Consider the following 17,040-nt stretch of genomic DNA (forward strand, 5'->3'; position numbering starts at 1 on the left):
AGATTTTGCTATTGATTTCAGGGGGAGCTGATAAATCAATGGTAGAGTAAGGGTAAATGGAACTGGGTGGATTTTTGGGGTGTGAAGATTGTTTTTTCATAATCTTCTCAGTGAGGGGGCTTCACAGAAAGCGTTATTGAGAATTTATCCTTATTAGTTTAGTTCTTCAGTTTTGCCTGTTACTCACATACAAGAACAAGCATGACATGCTGCAAAGCACTCCTTGACCCTCACACCTCAACGTTCAGACTTTAGAAGTCAAGGAGAACTTTCTAAGTTATTTAAAGCCAAGAAGTAAGAGTTTTGTTGGGACAATAACCAGCTGGAGTCCAAGTGCCACCGGTTTTAGACCTATCCCAGCCGTGCGCGTGGCTCTGCTCTCAGCTCGGGATGATTGCTGCGGCAGTAGGCTCGGGCTAAGCGCGGCTCCAGGGGCCCCGGTCCCAGCGGTGAGCCCCACTGAAGGCTGACAGACAAAGACACTTATTTCCTTCTTGCTCCCACCTGAAACAGGACGGAGCAATTTATTTTCCCGCAAAGACTAGGGATGGAAAAGCCGTTGTTAGGCAAAGGCTGCTCTCCTTGTAACGCAGCCCTGTCTCCGGGCCGCAGGCGGGGCTGGCGGGACCCGCCGCCCGGGCTGGGCCCTCTCTGCCTCCTTCCCGCATCCGGCAGCGATGAGGAGAGCAGCGAGGTGAGTGCGCTGAGTCCCCCCTCAGCACTCGCCCGTCCGGCGTCTGCGAGCGGGGAGTTAGTGGGCTGACACCCGGCAACACCGGCCGCGCCCCCGAAGGGGCCAGGCCAGGCCAGGCTGGGCCGAGCCAGGCCGAGCCGAGCCGAGCCGAGCCGAGCCGAGCCGAGCCTCAGCGGGCCGGGCTCAGGCCGCGCCTGGACGGGGAGGTGAGCCCCGGCCCCGCCCCTCTCCTCTCCCTCAGCTGCCCCTCACGTCGCGCCCCGCCCCTCTTCGCCCATTGGCCGGCGGGCAGGGGCGGGGCGAGGTGCGGCGGGGGCGGGGCCGCCGTCAGCTGTTCGCGGTGCGCCCGGCGGCGGCGGCGGCAGTTTGGCGGCGGGGAGGCGCGGCGGCGGCTCCCGGGACGCCCGGTCCCCGCGGGACGTCTGTCCCGCTTCTCGGTGAGTGCCCGGGAAGCCCTTTCGCCACGGGGCGCCGGCCCCTCTGAGCCAGGTCTCCGGTCAGCGCGGCGCCGGGGCCGGGCGCGATCGTGACAGGGAAGGGGGCTCGCCCCGGGGCAGCCCCGGCCCGGGCGCGCGAAGCGGCTCCTGCCCGGGATCCCGCGGCGTCCGGGGGGGCGGGAGGGCTGGGAATGAGCCCAGTGGGCACCGAGAAGGCAGCGGCTTGCTGATGTGAGCAAGGGCTAAGTACGGGCAGCCAGCGCTGCCCCTGCCGGGCCGCCCCGCTGGGCTCCGGTGTCTCGTCCCCCGGCGCTGGCCGGAGGAGCCGCGTTTAAACCTCTCGGCCGGGGGTAAATCTGCGGAGTTGGAGCCCGGAGCGGGCAGAGTTGAAAGCCGCTGGCGGTGCCGAGGCGCGCCCGGCCAGCTTTGTTTTGGGAAGCTGGCACGCACGTGTGTGCTGAGCCCTCCCTCCGGCTGCCGGCCCCCGCCTGTCAGCGCGGGCGGGCGGCTGCGGCGCCGCCGGGTTTCGCGGGGGCTGCCTCGGCTCGGAGGGAACGCGCGGCTCGGCGGGTTTGGTGGCTTTCTGGTGGCACCACCGTGGGTCGGACACGGCGCTGAAGACAAGCGGCTCCGTGTCCCTCCGTGCCCGTGCGCCCGCCGCCGGGCAGAGCCCCCGCAGCCCGGGCTGTGCGGCGCCTCTCCCAGACCGGGCACGGCGGCTCGGGGAGTCGGTGCCTCCCAGCGTGAGCTGCGGTTGAAGATTGTGGAAGGAACTTCAGTTGAGTTGTAGGATGAGCGATCCTTTACGCTGCTTCGGCATTCTTTCTTCGGCATTTCCGAAGAGCTCTGCAAAGCAGTGGGACTGTATTGCTGGAGGTCGAGTAAAACTTCTTGCTTCTAAACCCCTTTTTGGTCAGGGTTCGGTCTGCCGGCTAGCTTTGTGCCTTGTTGCACCTTCTTGTGCTGAATGCCCGTGTGCCAGCGGGGCTCTGACGGATGAGATCTCGCAAATCTTGCTGCAAAGACATACACCTTCTCGCCCTGCCTTTCTGTCAGGTGATGGCGATCCAGCAGCAGGGCTGGCAGATCATCCATGCCGCTGTCTCAGGGCCTGTAACCCCCCTCGGTGTGCTGCTTTAAGCCACGGATGAGAATGTTATGAGAGCTGTGCCAAGATAGCACCGCTGTCATCCAGCAGAGCGGGACCAGCTGCGGGGCTGGTACCTGTTCTGCACTGCAGACTCTTCTTTGGGAATTGTGGCTGGGCTGAGTGAACCACTGAGACGCAACAACTTAAATAACCGTAGTGCCGCTGAGTTAGAGCCCTGCACAAATAGTTCTTGTACTGCTGGATCCCCTTGTCTCCTCTAGCATGTTGGTGTTGTGAGTGCTGCTCACCTGGGGGGAGATGGGAGCACCAAGGGGAGCACTGAACACATCCTTATAAAATTATTATTAATGTCTCCTTCAGGCCTGAAATTCCTCTTGCTAGTCTTCCGTTCTGTTAAATGCTTTGCAAACCAGAGCAAAGGAAGAGACATGAAGAGTTGAATTTCACTGCCTTGTTTGGAACTGGGTGGAAATCCTGGAGATGGATCTCTTAGGAGACTGTCTTCCAATTGGGTTAGATGCACAGGTAACAGTAAAGGGACTTATGGCTTTTTTGGCAAATCTATTTCTAATTGCTATATGTTTGCAAAGAGCTCTGAAATAGTGATTTAGGGTTTATTGGGGTTTTTTTCCTCCACCATCTTTGTCCAACTTTGTGCTGCAACAGAGCTCAAGAGTGTTTACTATGGCAGCTACAGATTAAGCACTGACACCAGCAATGTTTTTTTCTCTAGTAGCAGGGTGAACTAGTGCACTGACAGTGCATGTAGGCTTGAGGGTAAGAGGGATAACGAAGTGACTGTGTTGCCAGGTTTGGAACATGTCTTAAGTTGAGCTGAGGGAAGAAATGAGAAGTTGAAAGGAAAGTTGGCCCTTATAGGGAGAAGTTATTGCAAGCTCTTGCGAGTTTTGCCACCGGGGTTTCTTAAAAGTCTGGCCTTGCAGCCTTGTGATTACAAGAGCTTTTCTTCATCAATAAGTAATAGATGGGGAAAAGTGAAGGGGACATATCATATAGTTCAAACATGGCAGGCCAAAGCAAAGCAGACCCCAAAGAAGCTGACTGGCCATGGGGCAATTTGAAGAACTGGGGTTCCGTTTTATAACAATGTCTTTTCAGTTTCTACGTGCAGAGGTTGGGGGCTGGCTCCCTCCTTGTGACCATTGTGACAGTTGTGGAATTGGAGCTGTAGGTGGACTCTTAGGCATATGTGAACTTTGTCTCTGGCGTAGCAGTCGAGGACTTTCCACAACGCCCTGACCTTCACCAATGAGTCACTTGCCTCTCCTGCCTGTGCAGATGGGCAGCACTGGGAGGGAGGGAGGCAGGCAGGCGTGGAAAAAAGAGCTGTGTTTTATTGTTGGAGCAGAAGGCATTCTTTCCTGGACAACGTTCTTGTTGTGTCTTAGCTGTTTCCTCAAATGTCCCTTTATTGCAGGAGCAATGGATCGCCCCAGCTACCTGGAAGAGGACTATTCTAGCCTGGATGGGCTGGACGATGACGTGTTTCACTCTGATGACTTTGGACTTGCAGGTCAGCCTGGTGAGATGACTGCAACTGGCATTTTCACACAGAACCAGTCCTACAGCTGCCTTCTGGGGAGGTTTCAACTATTCCCCCTCACACACTGCTGTGGTCCGGGTATCAGGCATCCTGAGCAGCAGGACAAGGCAACTCAAACACTCAGCCCGTCCTCTTCCAGTCAGGATGTTATGTTGCCTTGTGGAGTCACTGAAGAGCCCCGGAGACTCTTCTATGGTAAGAGCACTCCAGTGTCACCAGCTTTGCAGCAAGGAAACTGTCCCTTTACTACTTCCCCAATCAAGCAAGGTTTCTTTCCTTAGGGCATTTAATTAAAGGACTGAAATTATTTTGCTTTGGTCCTACTCCCTCACGAAAGACAGCTTGTTTTTTCTTACCCTCGCTTGTCCACTGCAGGAACTAGGCACTTGTTCATTGCTTCCGCTGTCATTGATACTCCCACTCTTTTTCTTTTTGGCTGTATTCTGTCACATTTTATTTTACTGCTAGATGTTTAAGTGCTCACCATACCTTGTATCCTACCATTTGCCTACATTTTTTAACTTCTAGTGCTGTCTCATCCACATAGGAAGATTCCTAGAAGTTTTCAGTGGAGAGAGGGAAATACAAAAATTTACACTTAGTGGGACAGCTTTTAGGCTCTTTACTGGAGTTAAAGTTGTTGAATAAGTAGCATGTCCATCAAGTATTTTACCAGTAACGGATGGGACACCACTCAGCTTTGTGTATCTGATTCAGCTTTAATTCAAATCAGTCCCATTAAATGCCAGAGAACTGATAAAAGTCTGACAGAAAAGATACAGCAGCCTTTAATGGGAGATAACTTGAAGCAGAGATGTTGTAAAACTGCAAAATTGTAATTAAAAAAAAGTCAGCACTTGGCTGAACTATAAACAAGCAAAATGAACCAAGTCTAAGATCCTGCCAGTCATTTGATTATGGGAAGCAACACAATGCTCTGCTTAATCGATATAAATCTATTTAAAAGCTGAGCAAATGTTTTACTGCATGCTTATGGTACACAGTCATTGTTTGGGCTTCAGGAACTGGACTTTAACATGCGTCAAAAATTTAGGATTATGTGCAGCTCTTCCCTCTGTAAAGTGTACTGAGCAGAAGAGCTATTCTTTGCGCTGGAAGAATGACTTTTCTGATCTCTGTTTTGTAGGGAATGCTGGTTACCGTTTACACGTCCCTCCAGTTGGCTTTGCGTTGGATCCACACCTCCCAGAGGAGCCTCAGGAAGGTCAGCGGGAAGCACGTGCCGAGGTGCAGATTGCACGGAAGTTGCAGTGCATTGCCGACCAGTTCCACCGGCTCCACATACAGAGGGTAGGGTGTCTCTGGAGGGGAAGGGGTGGGTTTAGCTATCCAAGAGTGGTGCTCTAGAAGGGTGGCCCCTGGCCCTGGTTAAGCAGGCAGCAGATTGCCAGCAGCCATAAAATGGCAGGAGTATCCTGATGGATTTTCCTTATGCTAGATTGCTGGCTCTTCCTAAAGACTGGCAGGTGGAGGGAAGGGAATGTGTGGGGCTGCTTTTACTGCCTGGGAAGGTAGCTGTTCTATGTTTTCTGCTGCTATTCCAGGTCTTTCAGTTCATCAGCAACAAGGTCACTGAAGCTTTCTTCAGGGATCTCCCTCTTGCTTTTTGTTACAGCTTTTACTCTTTTTCCACTCTCCTCACCACCAGCATCTTCTCTTCTGTGGCACAAGTGGCCATCTGTGGCTTGTATCAGCTCCTCATCTTGGAGATGACAAGAAGCCTGGAGTCTGTTCTGACACTCCTTGTTGTCTAGGGGTAGTTGTCTGCAATGTTGTGGAGTATATTTAGATCATGCTAGACTTGCTAGCAACTCCTCTGTCAGACAGTCCTAGCTAGTGTCTCAGACTTGTGACTAACTTCCTCACCACAAAAGACAGCTGTTAGATGCCATCAGGTCTGAAAACCACACTCCAGAATCTTGATTTGTTTTCTTTAAAAAGAAGAAACATTGCTCTCCAAAGAAACAAAACCAGCACCCCTAAAACCCCAGATTCTTCCTTGCCCTCCTTCCCCTGTTGAGTAGGGATGAAATGGAAATCCCAGCCCATGCAGAGTTTGTCCAAGGTGGCAGAGGTTTGCCAGCAGGCAGCAATTCGCCACTTCTGTGCAAGCCCAACAATGAGAGTGGGTATCCGCTTGCATATGAAGAAGCTGACACTCTTGCTGACTTCAGAGAGGGACAGAAAGCTTATCTCACTCCAAGTGAGTTGGTGCTCTGTTAACGGTGGGATCTGTTGCAATTCTTCTCAAAGGTAAGTGAGGATCTCTGTCTTGGTCAGAGAATGTGGCTCGTGGCTGGGAAAAGGTTTGGTCCTCTCTGTGTCAGCAGAGATGAGGGAATTCCAGGACTTTTCATCAGCAGGAGGATTAAAGAAGCTGTAACAGGAAGATTAGCCTGTAGAAATGTAGATGGGGCTATGAATGTCATTTAGCAAACTGCAGGAATAACGAGCTACCAGGAGGTTTTTAGCAAGTGGTGTATGTGGTTAAATGGGGTTTTCCCCAGTGCCGCCTTTTTTCGAAGACCCCCCTCTCTCTAGCCAGATTCTCCCAGGGAAGGGAAGGTTAACCATCTCGGTGGAGGAGCCCTGGCGTGAAGTGGTGGAACTGGTTGTAACTTGACCCCTTTCATCTCGGGGGGCGGGGGGGGGGGGAAGCGCACCTATCTGATGTCTGAGCCTTGGAAACGCATCCAGGAATGCCCACCCCAGCCGGCCCTGCTCAAGCTTGCCCTGGGTCCGCCGCTTTGCTGCCCGGTGAGCTGCCAGCTGCGGGGGCTCCCGGGGCCACGCACAGGCCCGCGGGCTGCCGGCCCCTGGCCCCGGGCGAGCGGCCGGCCCAGGCGGGCTGCCGGCTCCTGCCGCCGGCCGGCCAGGCGTGGGGGAGAGTTAGTAAACAAAGGCGTCCGGCGTGGCGGCCAGCAGAGGAGGAGCTCCGCTGTCTTTGTTTGAACTGGAAGAGCAACAAGTTGTAAAGGGGAGGAGGGTCGGGGGGGTGGGGGGGGGTGGTGGAGCCTTTCAGCCATTTACATTTGAAAACAAAACGGGGAAAAAAAAAAAAAAACAACCCGAAAACTTAACCCGAGGCCGGAATAGTTCAGCCAGTGGTTCTCCACAGCCTGACCCAGGGATAGGCCTTGGCATTTGGATCTGTTAAGGGATTCTTTCTTGTTTGTCAGGAAAACTGCGTGCAGAGCCACATGTTGGTGTCCAAGGCACTGTTCCCCGTGGAGTGTTTTGTTGTCATGCCCACTCCCTTCCCTCCCAGCCCTGCATGGAGGATTTCCTTTGGCTTTGGGCACAGATCTCCGATGCAGGAGCCCCCCGTGTGCAGTGACTCTTCCCAGCCTTTTGCTGAAGAAGCGAGCAGTCTGCCCCTGGAGACATGTGAGCTGGTTCACAATGTGTTGTGGTTTGGAAGGGGCAGTCTCTGAGACATGGAAAAGTGGGCTGTCGTTTATCTTGCTGTGAAACTAATCCCTGATTTGGATGCCCCATTCCAGCTTGTCTCACATTTGGTCAAAACCAACTTTCCAGAGTGGTGTCTTGAATCAGATTTAGAGTACCACAAAGTTAGTCACACCAGTGTGGTCTTGTGAAGTCCTGAGAGAGAGCAAGCCTGGTTTTCAACAAACTGCCTCTTTCGGAGCCTACAAAACATCTTCTCAGTGAACCTGCGAGAGGAACACGTACATGCCCTTTCAGTGGGAGTTAGGAAAGGCTTTCAGCATTGGAGTAGTACGTCCAGCTAGCTCAAGAGTTGCCCTCTCATGACTCTCGAGTTCTGCGAGACTCTCCAGCAGTTCAGGTATGGCTCCCATTCTGTTGCTGCAGCAGCAAGTCTGTGTTGATGCAAGGGCCACTGGTTGATGTAAATCCCTGGCTGAGGGAGGAACTGAGCAGGCAAGAACTGCTGAGGGTGACGTCACTGAGTTGTCATTGGACTCAGCTGCACGCACGGTCTAACCCCATCCCACACTGGGAACCCTGGAGAGTCACTGTTATCTCTTCCCTGGGCGCCCGGCACTATGTGGTATTTATTCTGTGGTTCTTGGCTATGCAAAAGATTTTTGGGTATGCATCTCGTAAGAATAAGAAAGTTGGCCGCACCTATGCTTGCTTTTGGCATGTACACCATTTTCAGGGTTTCATTTCCTATTAATATATTAAACAGAATACAGTAGTTTAAAACCTGGCTTTTCCATCCTTAGAACAGCGCTAGAGCAATAACGCAACGTTCCCTCGCACTCTGTGGCTTTCATCTCCTTAAGGTGCTGAATTTATTATAGGAAGGACTTGAGCAATGCTCTGCGTTCCTAAGTAGCAGAGCCTGCTAGAGGTTGATCCAGCTTGCAAAGGGCTCTGCAGAATGACATTCGAGATCCATCTATGTTTTCTCGAGCTCTTTAGTGCCTCTTACCTGTCTGAGGCTGTGTAGCTTCTGGCAATGTTCCCTCTGTGGTGCTTTTCTCACCCTGCCTCTGGAAAACAAAGGTGGAGCCAAGCCATGCTTTGTGCAGGAGATCCTGGTACTTGCACCTCCTTCCTGGTTTGGAGGATGTCTGCCTTTGCCATGGGATCTGTGAACTGCTTGCTGTAGCCCAACCTGTGGCTGAGCTTAAAGAGGGCATGATTAGGTTATGGAGAACAGAGCTGAGCTTGGGGGATCTGCTCGTTGGTCTGCTGGGCTGCGCTGCCTGCACCCTACATGTCCAGGCAGTGGCGACGAGTGCTTGGGCTCTGCTTTAGGTCCTGAGTGCACTTGAGTTTCCTCCCCTTGAGAAGGGGCTTCAGCCTCTGCTGCACCGACAGTGAATTTCATGACATGACGCACTGCTAGATGGGATGTGAGTAAACAACCAGGGACAGCGGCAGCAGCGTAAAGCCACCCCATAGGAGCACGGGGTTATACAAGAGTAGGGTGGATGACACCGTATATCGGTATTACACCCCCTTCGTTTGACTTGCTCAATTCAGATACTGGAACGCTACATCTTTTTCCAAATAAAATAACACTTTCTAAGCAGGCTGCAGCTTTGAGGGGACTGCATTTATAGCATCTCTTCTTCGTGGTGATAAGATCACTTCACAGGGGATAAAATTGTCTCTTTAAGAGCCAAGGAGTGGTAGCCTTGAACAGTTCTGGGCTCGGGTCCAAGCAGAGCCACTGACTTGCTGTATGACCTCAGACAAGTCTCTTGACCTCCTTGTGCTTCAGTCAACTCATCTGGAAAGCTCGGTTTAAAAAAAGCTGAGCCTCAATGAGAACCAGATGCTGAATCAGAGCTGAGCTTTCTTGAGTAAATAAGTGCATTACAAACAACAACAAAGCCCCTTTCCAACACATCAGGAATCCTGCAGTTGATTTAGATATGCTGACCATGCTGAAAAAGCCTTCATGGATCTAGCTATAGAAAACTCTGTTTCTCTAAATTCCCTGATCGGTTCAGCAAGTAGCACTCTCGCCGTCACTGCAACAGGCTCAAGCAGCCTGTGGAGCACAAATGCCTGCATCCACACTGGCTGTGGACAGACGGCTAGGCATGTACCTGTTTGCCTCAAGTTAATGACACTGAAAATGTCCAGGAGGAAATGTTGTTTTCCTTTGAAAGTGAAACTTGTTACGTTTTGCATATTTTTTCCCCTCTGTCTCTCATGAGAGTTATCAAAGCCTCCTCTGAGACACTTCTGCTTATGCAACAGGGAGCCCATATCTCTTGTCGGAAATTTATTGGCCTGACAGGGTGGGCACACAGCGCTACGAGTGCATCATTTATCCCAAACTCCATCAGGCTTTTCTCCGTTGTTTATTGAAGACACTCAGGGAAATTTTTAACAGTTGCTTTTTTAAACTGGAATTGTTTGCAGGAAACTGTCCTTTATGATGATTTTACATTTTAGGAAAAATGTTCAGGAAAGCCTCCTAATAATGTAATGCAAAGACTCTCAAACCATCCTGCAGCTGAGCCTGTAACACCAGCAGCTCCATACTTTACTTGTACCTGCAGTCTCTTTGAGCCTTGGGATAAGTGCTTTCATTGCTTTGTTTCCCGAGTAGGTCAGTATGTTTCAGGATCTCCTCTGCTGGCTAGTGCCTGCTGGTCGCTGCTGCTGCTGTGCAGAGCAGTGGGTCTCCTCTTCAGCTCTGCTGCCTGTGGGTGCCCATTGGTGCAGGACTTGAATTTCCAGCTGAGAATGCAGGAGCATGGTGAGGGACAGTACCATATGGAGAACTCCTGAAGTGAGTGAGCCCAGTTGAGAGGGCAGGGGGTAGGGTGGGTGTGAAGTTGGGAAGATGGAGATGTAAAGCAGGGCTCTTGCACAGCTGTGGCATTGGGATCCTAGGCTCGAGGAGAGGAGGATACCATAGGGGGAAGAGGAATTCTCCCAGTCAGTGGAGTCAGAAACTCGATATGAGGAAGTGGAGACTGATTTTTTGCTTAACGTTGTTAGATTTTTTTCAGTTTTGACAAATGACAATGAAGGAAGAGGTGGGCTTGGAAGTGCACCTTCCCCTATGCATACAAATGACACTGTGACCTGTTGCCCCTTGCCTAGCATGTGTTCTGAAATCCTGCTGCCTGTGGAGCTGATTATTTGACATTTAGGTTAACAGAAACTTGCTGGATCCTTTCACATCTGATCTGAAATGATATTCTTTGGTATATTAAGAATAGAAACTGAGAACAAGAACATAGTTATGCCACTGTATAAATCCATGTTTCTCCCATGTCTTGAATGTTTCCTTCTTCCAAAAATGATGCAGCAGAACTGGAAAAGGTTCAGAGAAAGGCAAGAAGGATGATGAAACTTCCATATGAAAAAATGGACTAGGACTGCTAAGCCTAAAAAGACACAAAGCAAGGGGGTAGCAATATTAAACAGAAATCAAAAGTGACATGAAGGAGACTGACAGACTAATTTCTCCCAGTACAAGAACTAGGCAAGATAAGTCAAGCGAGTAGGAGCCAGCTCAAAGTAAATGAGGTAGTTTTTCATGCAATAGGTAGCTCTGTGGAACTCCTTGTCAAGGCATATTGTGCATCCCAGTGCTTTATCTGGGTTCAAGGGGAATCGGGACAAGTTTATGGCCATTGAAGGAGACATTAAATAAACAGAAACCAGATCTGACTCGGGAGGTCCTAAGCTCAAACTAGTTAGATGCTGAAAGAGTATTAGGGGGAGCTATTGCATGTACTTGCCCCCTGCTTTTCCTCAGACAGCCACATAAGGCTGCTGTTGGAGGCTGGGCTGTGCAAACTCTTCATGCAACAGTCACAACCATTGTATATCGGTTTAATAAAAAACACAAAACTTTTGCATCAGCCTCATCTATCCTTCTTCTCTACAGTTTCATCTGACAAAAGATTTAAATATATTATGGTTTTGTTCCTGCTTAAAATAGGGGATAGTGCTAAAAAGCAAAACTTCCTGCCTAGCTCTGGTAGAGGAAGTGGGCAGAGGACAAGGGAGCGGGGTGGCAGGAGAGCAGTGCAAGCTCTGTGCAACGGCAGGCCGTGAATCATCCACCGTGCCGGACACAGGACTGCAGTGTCTTCAGGCAGTGGGGCCACGACCTCAAAAATACCAAGATTGCCCACATTAAAGAGCAGGACATAATTCTTTGGGACAGTAGAAGTGAATTGCTTTGCAGTATTTCTAACATGACCTGCGGTATTGCTGGGTGATTTAAATAGCGTTCAGTGCTGCTGCTTCTCCTGTACAACCCCAGCAGTCTCTGCAGGCTCTTCTGCATTTCCTTGGCTCTCGCAGCACCCTGCCGGCTGTGACAGTGGTAACATGCTTTCTGCTTGTAGCAGTGTGACAGCTGAGAAATTATTTTTCAATTAAGAAATAATTGCAGTAATATCCCACTTCTTTTTTAGTGTGGGAGACTAGGAAATGCAGGGTGTAACTTGTCTGAGATCATGCAGGGATCACTGATGGGAACCCAGTTGTTCTGCCTCCAGTCCTCCGCTTAGGTTGGTTGATCTCATTAAGATAGTGCCATCTCTGAGGGGGGATGACGAGATGTTTGGAATGATTATTTATGGTGAGGAGTGTGCGTGTTTGTATTTTACTCAATTAAATTTTATGGTGGAAAGGCAGGAAAGCAAGTGCCCAACCACAGAGTCCTCCTTTGTTTCAAGCCATTGAGGAGGGATGTCCCGCTAGCCTTTTATAGGCTCTGTTTGGGGTTTTTTTGTTTCTCCTTGGTAGCTACCCTCGCCAATGGCAAAGGAATCTTTCTGAGGACTGTACCACAGCAGAAAGAATAGCGATCTAAAAATAAAAGCAGTGAGGCAACTCCTATTAATCCCAGTTAGGTTTTTCCTGATGTAACGCCTGACACGAGGCTGGCGATGGGGGACTGTGGCTGGCCGCCGAGCAGAGCCCTGAAGGGTGCCCGGACCCCGGCCGGCGAGGAGGAGCGGGCCGAGAGGGCCGTGCGTGAGAGCGGCTCTGCCGGGCAGTGTTTGCGCTGCGGCGGCTGCTGTGTTTATATCGCTCGCTAAATTTAGCCTCTGAGTCATCAGAACTGCTGACGAGAGGCTGCTCTGCCCGCAGGCTCCAGCAGTGCACCTGCCCGCCCGCCCGCCTGCCTGCAGGCTCCCCTCGCAGCCGGGCAGCGCTGCGCCGAGGCCAGGGCCCCGCGCCCCCCCCACCTCGCCCCTCCACAGGATATTTTCCTGTAAAATCTTTCAAAGTGTTAATTTTAGCAACCCGCCGAGGTAGGCTTTAATCACTCCAGGGTGTCTCCCCTGCACCGAGCAGTTTCGGGAGCACCTCCCTTCTTCTGGTGCTCAGGAAATCGATTCGATGTGAAATAAAGGTCAGTGGGTCCCACGGCCTGTGCAGGTTGGGCAATAAACAGGGTAAGCTGTGAGACGGCTCCGTCAGTTCACACTCGGGTTCTGAGTGAATAAACCTGCCTGTGCTTGCTGCCTGTGGCTGGGGCTGTGGGAGGGGGTGGGTGTCTTCTCCTGGGCGAGGTCTGGGCATCTCTTCCTGCACCCTTGTGTTCCCCCCCCCTCAAAATGGGGGCAAATACCCCCCTAGACCCAGTGCCACAGGTAGAGAGTGGTATTAGGTGCAGCTCTATGGAGATGCAAGACCCTTATTTACTGTATTTATGGAAAATAAGCCGGCGTGCCCCCTGGGGGTGCAGGAGGGGAAGGCTGGGGGCCTGGGAACATGGTGGCCGATGGTTGCCCTTCCCAGGTTGCCGTCAGCTGGCTGTTGCCATGGCGTCTGTCTGCTTCCTCTTCCTGCTCGCTCTGGAGAGGAAGGCACGAGTGGCTGCATGTTTGTTTTTGAACTACAAGAAAGTTGAGAAAGGGCTCACCTGCGCAACTGTGCCTGCAGCAGGTTTGGGGCAATGGATGTCACCATTTGCTGCTCAGACCAGTGCCTCTGCAGGAGTCAGTGCTGTCCCCCTTGCTTCAGCTGGGCAGCCTGTAAATGGGTTTTGAGGGTCTCCTGCAGCCCACATCCCTCCTGCTGCACCCGCTCCTGTGTATCCTCTCTCCATAAACACAGGTGTTACTTATCTTGCTTCGCAAAGCCTGACGGAGGCTTTGAGAAAGGAAGCAGTACTTGAGATGACGCCTCCCTCTACCACAAGCTTAGTCCCACGTAAGAGAGCTGCTGGGTTTGGAAGCCAGAAGGATGCAGAACCCCGAGGAAGATCCTTGTCCTCCTCTCTGTGTCACTATGAGAAATCGTGCCGCTAAGCTCGTCTTTCGGTTTTTCTCTGTTACTGTCTCCTTTTTTTGTCTGCTACTTTTACACATGCATTATTTTTTGGTCATTAGGAATTACAACTGGAAAGATTCTTATTTGACTTCCATTGGCCTGCATTTCTTTCTCCAGCGGGGGACACCTTCTGTAACCTCTGCTGCCTTGGGGACTGTGACTTTCTAGTCTTTCTAACCTAAAGCGTATTTTGTGGTAGCACAATACGCCTCCAGCCACCTGGCAGCCAAAACAGCCTTCAGCGATGAGTCAGCAACTGCTCCCGGTGTGCAAGTATTTTTGTTTTCAGTGAATAAATAAAATCCCAGCAACTTATTAGTATTACTTGTATTAGTCATTAAAGGAAGAATGATGTTTTTATGTACACATGTGCTATTATTCTTCTTTTGCTCTAGTAGTGCCATTTATGGCCATATTTTAATCCTTCTAGTTAAGATGGGATCAGAATTTGACCCTTAACCATCTGGAAGCCATGAAGCAAAGTCAGAAGTTGCCCATGAGATCAAGAGGGGAGATAGGTGTACCCTTCTGTATATGTGATAGGAATGTACCAGATCCACATACGATGTGTATATGATGAACATATTCTTTATTTTTTTAAGGAGAGATATTAATGGCATGTGCGTATCAGGTGGAAAAGTGAATCAGATTTATCTGTCAAACATTTATGCTCAAGGATTCAAGGAGCTGTGTCAGAGGGACAACATTGTCTTCGAGGTGTATTACCTGTCCTGATCTTCCCTTGATCACCCTGTGCAAGGGCTTGGTAGGAGTAAAAAGCTTTTGACATCTGGGGTGCTATTTGACAGAGATATATCGATATGCTTACAGTGTGAAACATGTATTAGGAATTAATTATGGGGAGGGAATAAATGTCGGGTCAATTGTGTTCCTCTTTCATTTGCTTCCAGTAAAACTCTTGCCCTTTTTTTGTGTTTGTTTACCAGTATTCTGGCTTTTGGTTCAGCAGAGTTCATGGAATAGGCTTCACTAATGTACTGTTGTGCGGAGGACACTTTTCCTGTAAAATGGCCTTTCCTTGTGACTCATTGAAGCATTCATGCTAATGCCTCAGACAGACAGTCTCTTAAGGATATCCCCTTTAAAAAGCAGCAGCTGCAATAGGAAATGGTTTTATGTGTTTCCAGCTTTGTGTTGACTTACTGTATTCACAAGTCCAGTCTAGTTACAGTTAGTACAGAGGGCAAAAGGGGCTTCTTTCGATCTTGGGAAAGGAGCTTCAAGATGTTCATTGTGTTGCTACCGCATGGAGGTGGCAAAGTGTTCATCCCTGATGCTTTGTGCAGTAGTGACTCTAAGGACTGAATTGTTTTGATGAGGGACAAATCAGCATAGTGAAGCTTAGGCAAATTATAAACCTGTGCCACAATAGTTAATGAGTCTTAGAAAACGGTAAGAATTGACTTGAAACATCTTACATCTGCAAATATTAGATGCCAAATTCATGGAGTCACTCTCCTGGGTTTTCTGTCCTTCCTGGCAGGTAAATTATACCACACCAAAAAACCCTCAGTCTTGAAGTATTTGAATATTTTGGTCTTGGCAGAGGCGTATCTAGGGAAAAGCTACTGAAACTTGTGAAAAGGACGTTTTTTAGGCTGGGACAGTTCTTTCCATAGATTGTTTACTCTATCTCTGCTGCGAAGAATATCTGCCATTTCCATTCTGTGGCTCTTGTCCCACGCTGAATTAGTACCACGGAAAGCAGATCAACCCAGAAGTGAAGCCATAATGCTATGAACCCCGTTAGCTTGGCTTGCTGCTGAAGCAAGCAGTCCCAGCTTGCTCCTCTTCTCAGGTCACCTTTCTGTTGTGCTGGCACAAGCATCAGCTTGACTACCTGATGCCATGGATCAGATGGATTAGGGTGACTTGATCAATAGTAAAGGCAACTTCTTTGTCAAATTAGTTCTGACCTTGATCGTTGTCCTGCTCTGGTTCACTTTCCTGCACTAGTGTGAGGAGAGGACAGTGAGCAGGCTGCTTCGGTATGCCAGCCAGTGAAAGTGTCTGTGGGACTACACCACCATGGAAGGAAATGCTGGCTGAATCGAACCCAGGGACATACAAGCCCTAGGTCTAGGAATAATACCTGGAAAGCTGCCCTTGGCCTAGTACTCTGTATTTTTCACTTTGAAACAAAATTAATGGTGTCAACATCCTTCATAAAGTGATTTGAGATCTTATGCTGCTTATAAGCAGGAGGAAACAAGGGTAAAATAATTCCTATTCTGCTCTTGCTTGGAAGTCTCCTTGAGTCTTAGGCAAATAGTGGGAAACATTTTTATCTGGAGAGGACAAAAATGCTGTACCAAAAAAGTGGCTTCAAGAGGCAGTGAAATAAACACAGTAGAATATAAACTAAAAAAAAACAAATTAGTGTTTTTCTCAGTATTTGTGATACCACATCCCACTGGTTCCCTAGCAGGTCTGTAACCCTGATTTACCAAATACACCCAAAACCCAATATCTTCCTCGAAAAGCTTCCTCCCTTCAAAAAGAAGGGAGGAGAATGAGCTCAGTCCTTCCACTGTTTTTCCCTGAGCATGGCCTCCTTTACCTATCACTGCAAAGAACAAGTAGTCCTTTTCTTCAGAGGTGTCATGTAAAACTTAACGAAGAGACAGAATATTTAGAAACCTGTTATGGTGTGTGAGAAATGCAAAGCGGCCTCCTACGTGAAGCGTTAGGGACGTTAATATGGGGATTCTTACATATGTTTGTCCTCCTGACAGTGTGGAATAGTTGAAATTGCACATGCCAGATCAGCACACCTCCTCTCGCCTGCCTCCAAATTAACTTGCTTTATGAAATTCCATGAGAGTTTCTATTAAAGAGGATCCACCAGTGAAGCTGAGATATATTTCAAGTTTAGGATTTCGATACCAATTTTAGAACATCCTTTTGCACTTCCTATAGTAAGTCCCTGTAAGACACTTCTTTACCCTCTTGGCTACCAATAAAATAAAATAATCTGCTGAAGCATGTCTTCAGAGCATCTATAGTATGTTTGTCCACCATGCTGTCCTGCCATAGTTCCCTACTTGTGGAAACCACAGAAGGCGGCATTGTGTTTGCACGCCTCTTCATTGACACGCTACCTGAAAATTTCTGTTTAAGCAGCAGTCCGCTTAAGCTGTAATAGTGTGATAAAAACATGGTATCTAGATGTCATAGGGACGTTGTGGTTCCACATGTATGTTCGAGCAGCTTTGGGAGTGTGGCTCCATGGAGGAGGGTGAGAAGCATCTCTGGAGTTTGATGAGGAAGGACAAACCTGGTCAAACTGAGAAGGCGAGTAATAAAACAGAAAGCATCTTGCTTTTTGGGACCAAATTAGGTTTTTGTAACCCGTCTCTAGGGGGTAGTTTATAAAAGATTGTTTTCACCTGTAAACCTAGCGGTGTCTGGACAATCAGTATGGGCTGGTTACTTT

General features: G+C 49.6%; 1 protein-coding gene across 7 annotated transcripts in view; it reads left to right on the plus strand.

Annotated features, from left to right (window-relative positions):
- The first annotated feature begins 1,057 nt into the window (after positions 1-1,057).
- BMF (Bcl2 modifying factor) overlaps positions 1,058-17,040 on the plus strand; it is a 39,585-nt gene continuing 23,602 nt past the window's right edge. For 4 of the 7 annotated variants that reach the window (XM_068399602.1, XM_068399604.1, XM_068399605.1 and 1 more), the window contains exons 1-3: positions 1,058-1,131; positions 3,681-4,001; positions 4,954-5,117. In XM_068399602.1, coding sequence (XP_068255703.1) covers positions 3,686-4,001; positions 4,954-5,117 — 480 coding nt within the window. In that variant the 5' untranslated portion in view covers positions 1,058-1,131; positions 3,681-3,685. Of the gene's footprint in view, positions 1,132-3,680; positions 4,002-4,953; positions 5,118-7,006; positions 7,636-17,040 lie in introns of all 7 variants that reach the window. The other 3 variants (XR_011048068.1, XR_011048069.1, XM_068399606.1) reach the window with 3 other exon arrangements.

This window comes from Nyctibius grandis, chromosome 4 (assembly GCF_013368605.1).
Source record: "Nyctibius grandis isolate bNycGra1 chromosome 4, bNycGra1.pri, whole genome shotgun sequence".
Taxonomy (NCBI): Eukaryota; Metazoa; Chordata; class Aves; order Nyctibiiformes; family Nyctibiidae; genus Nyctibius; species Nyctibius grandis.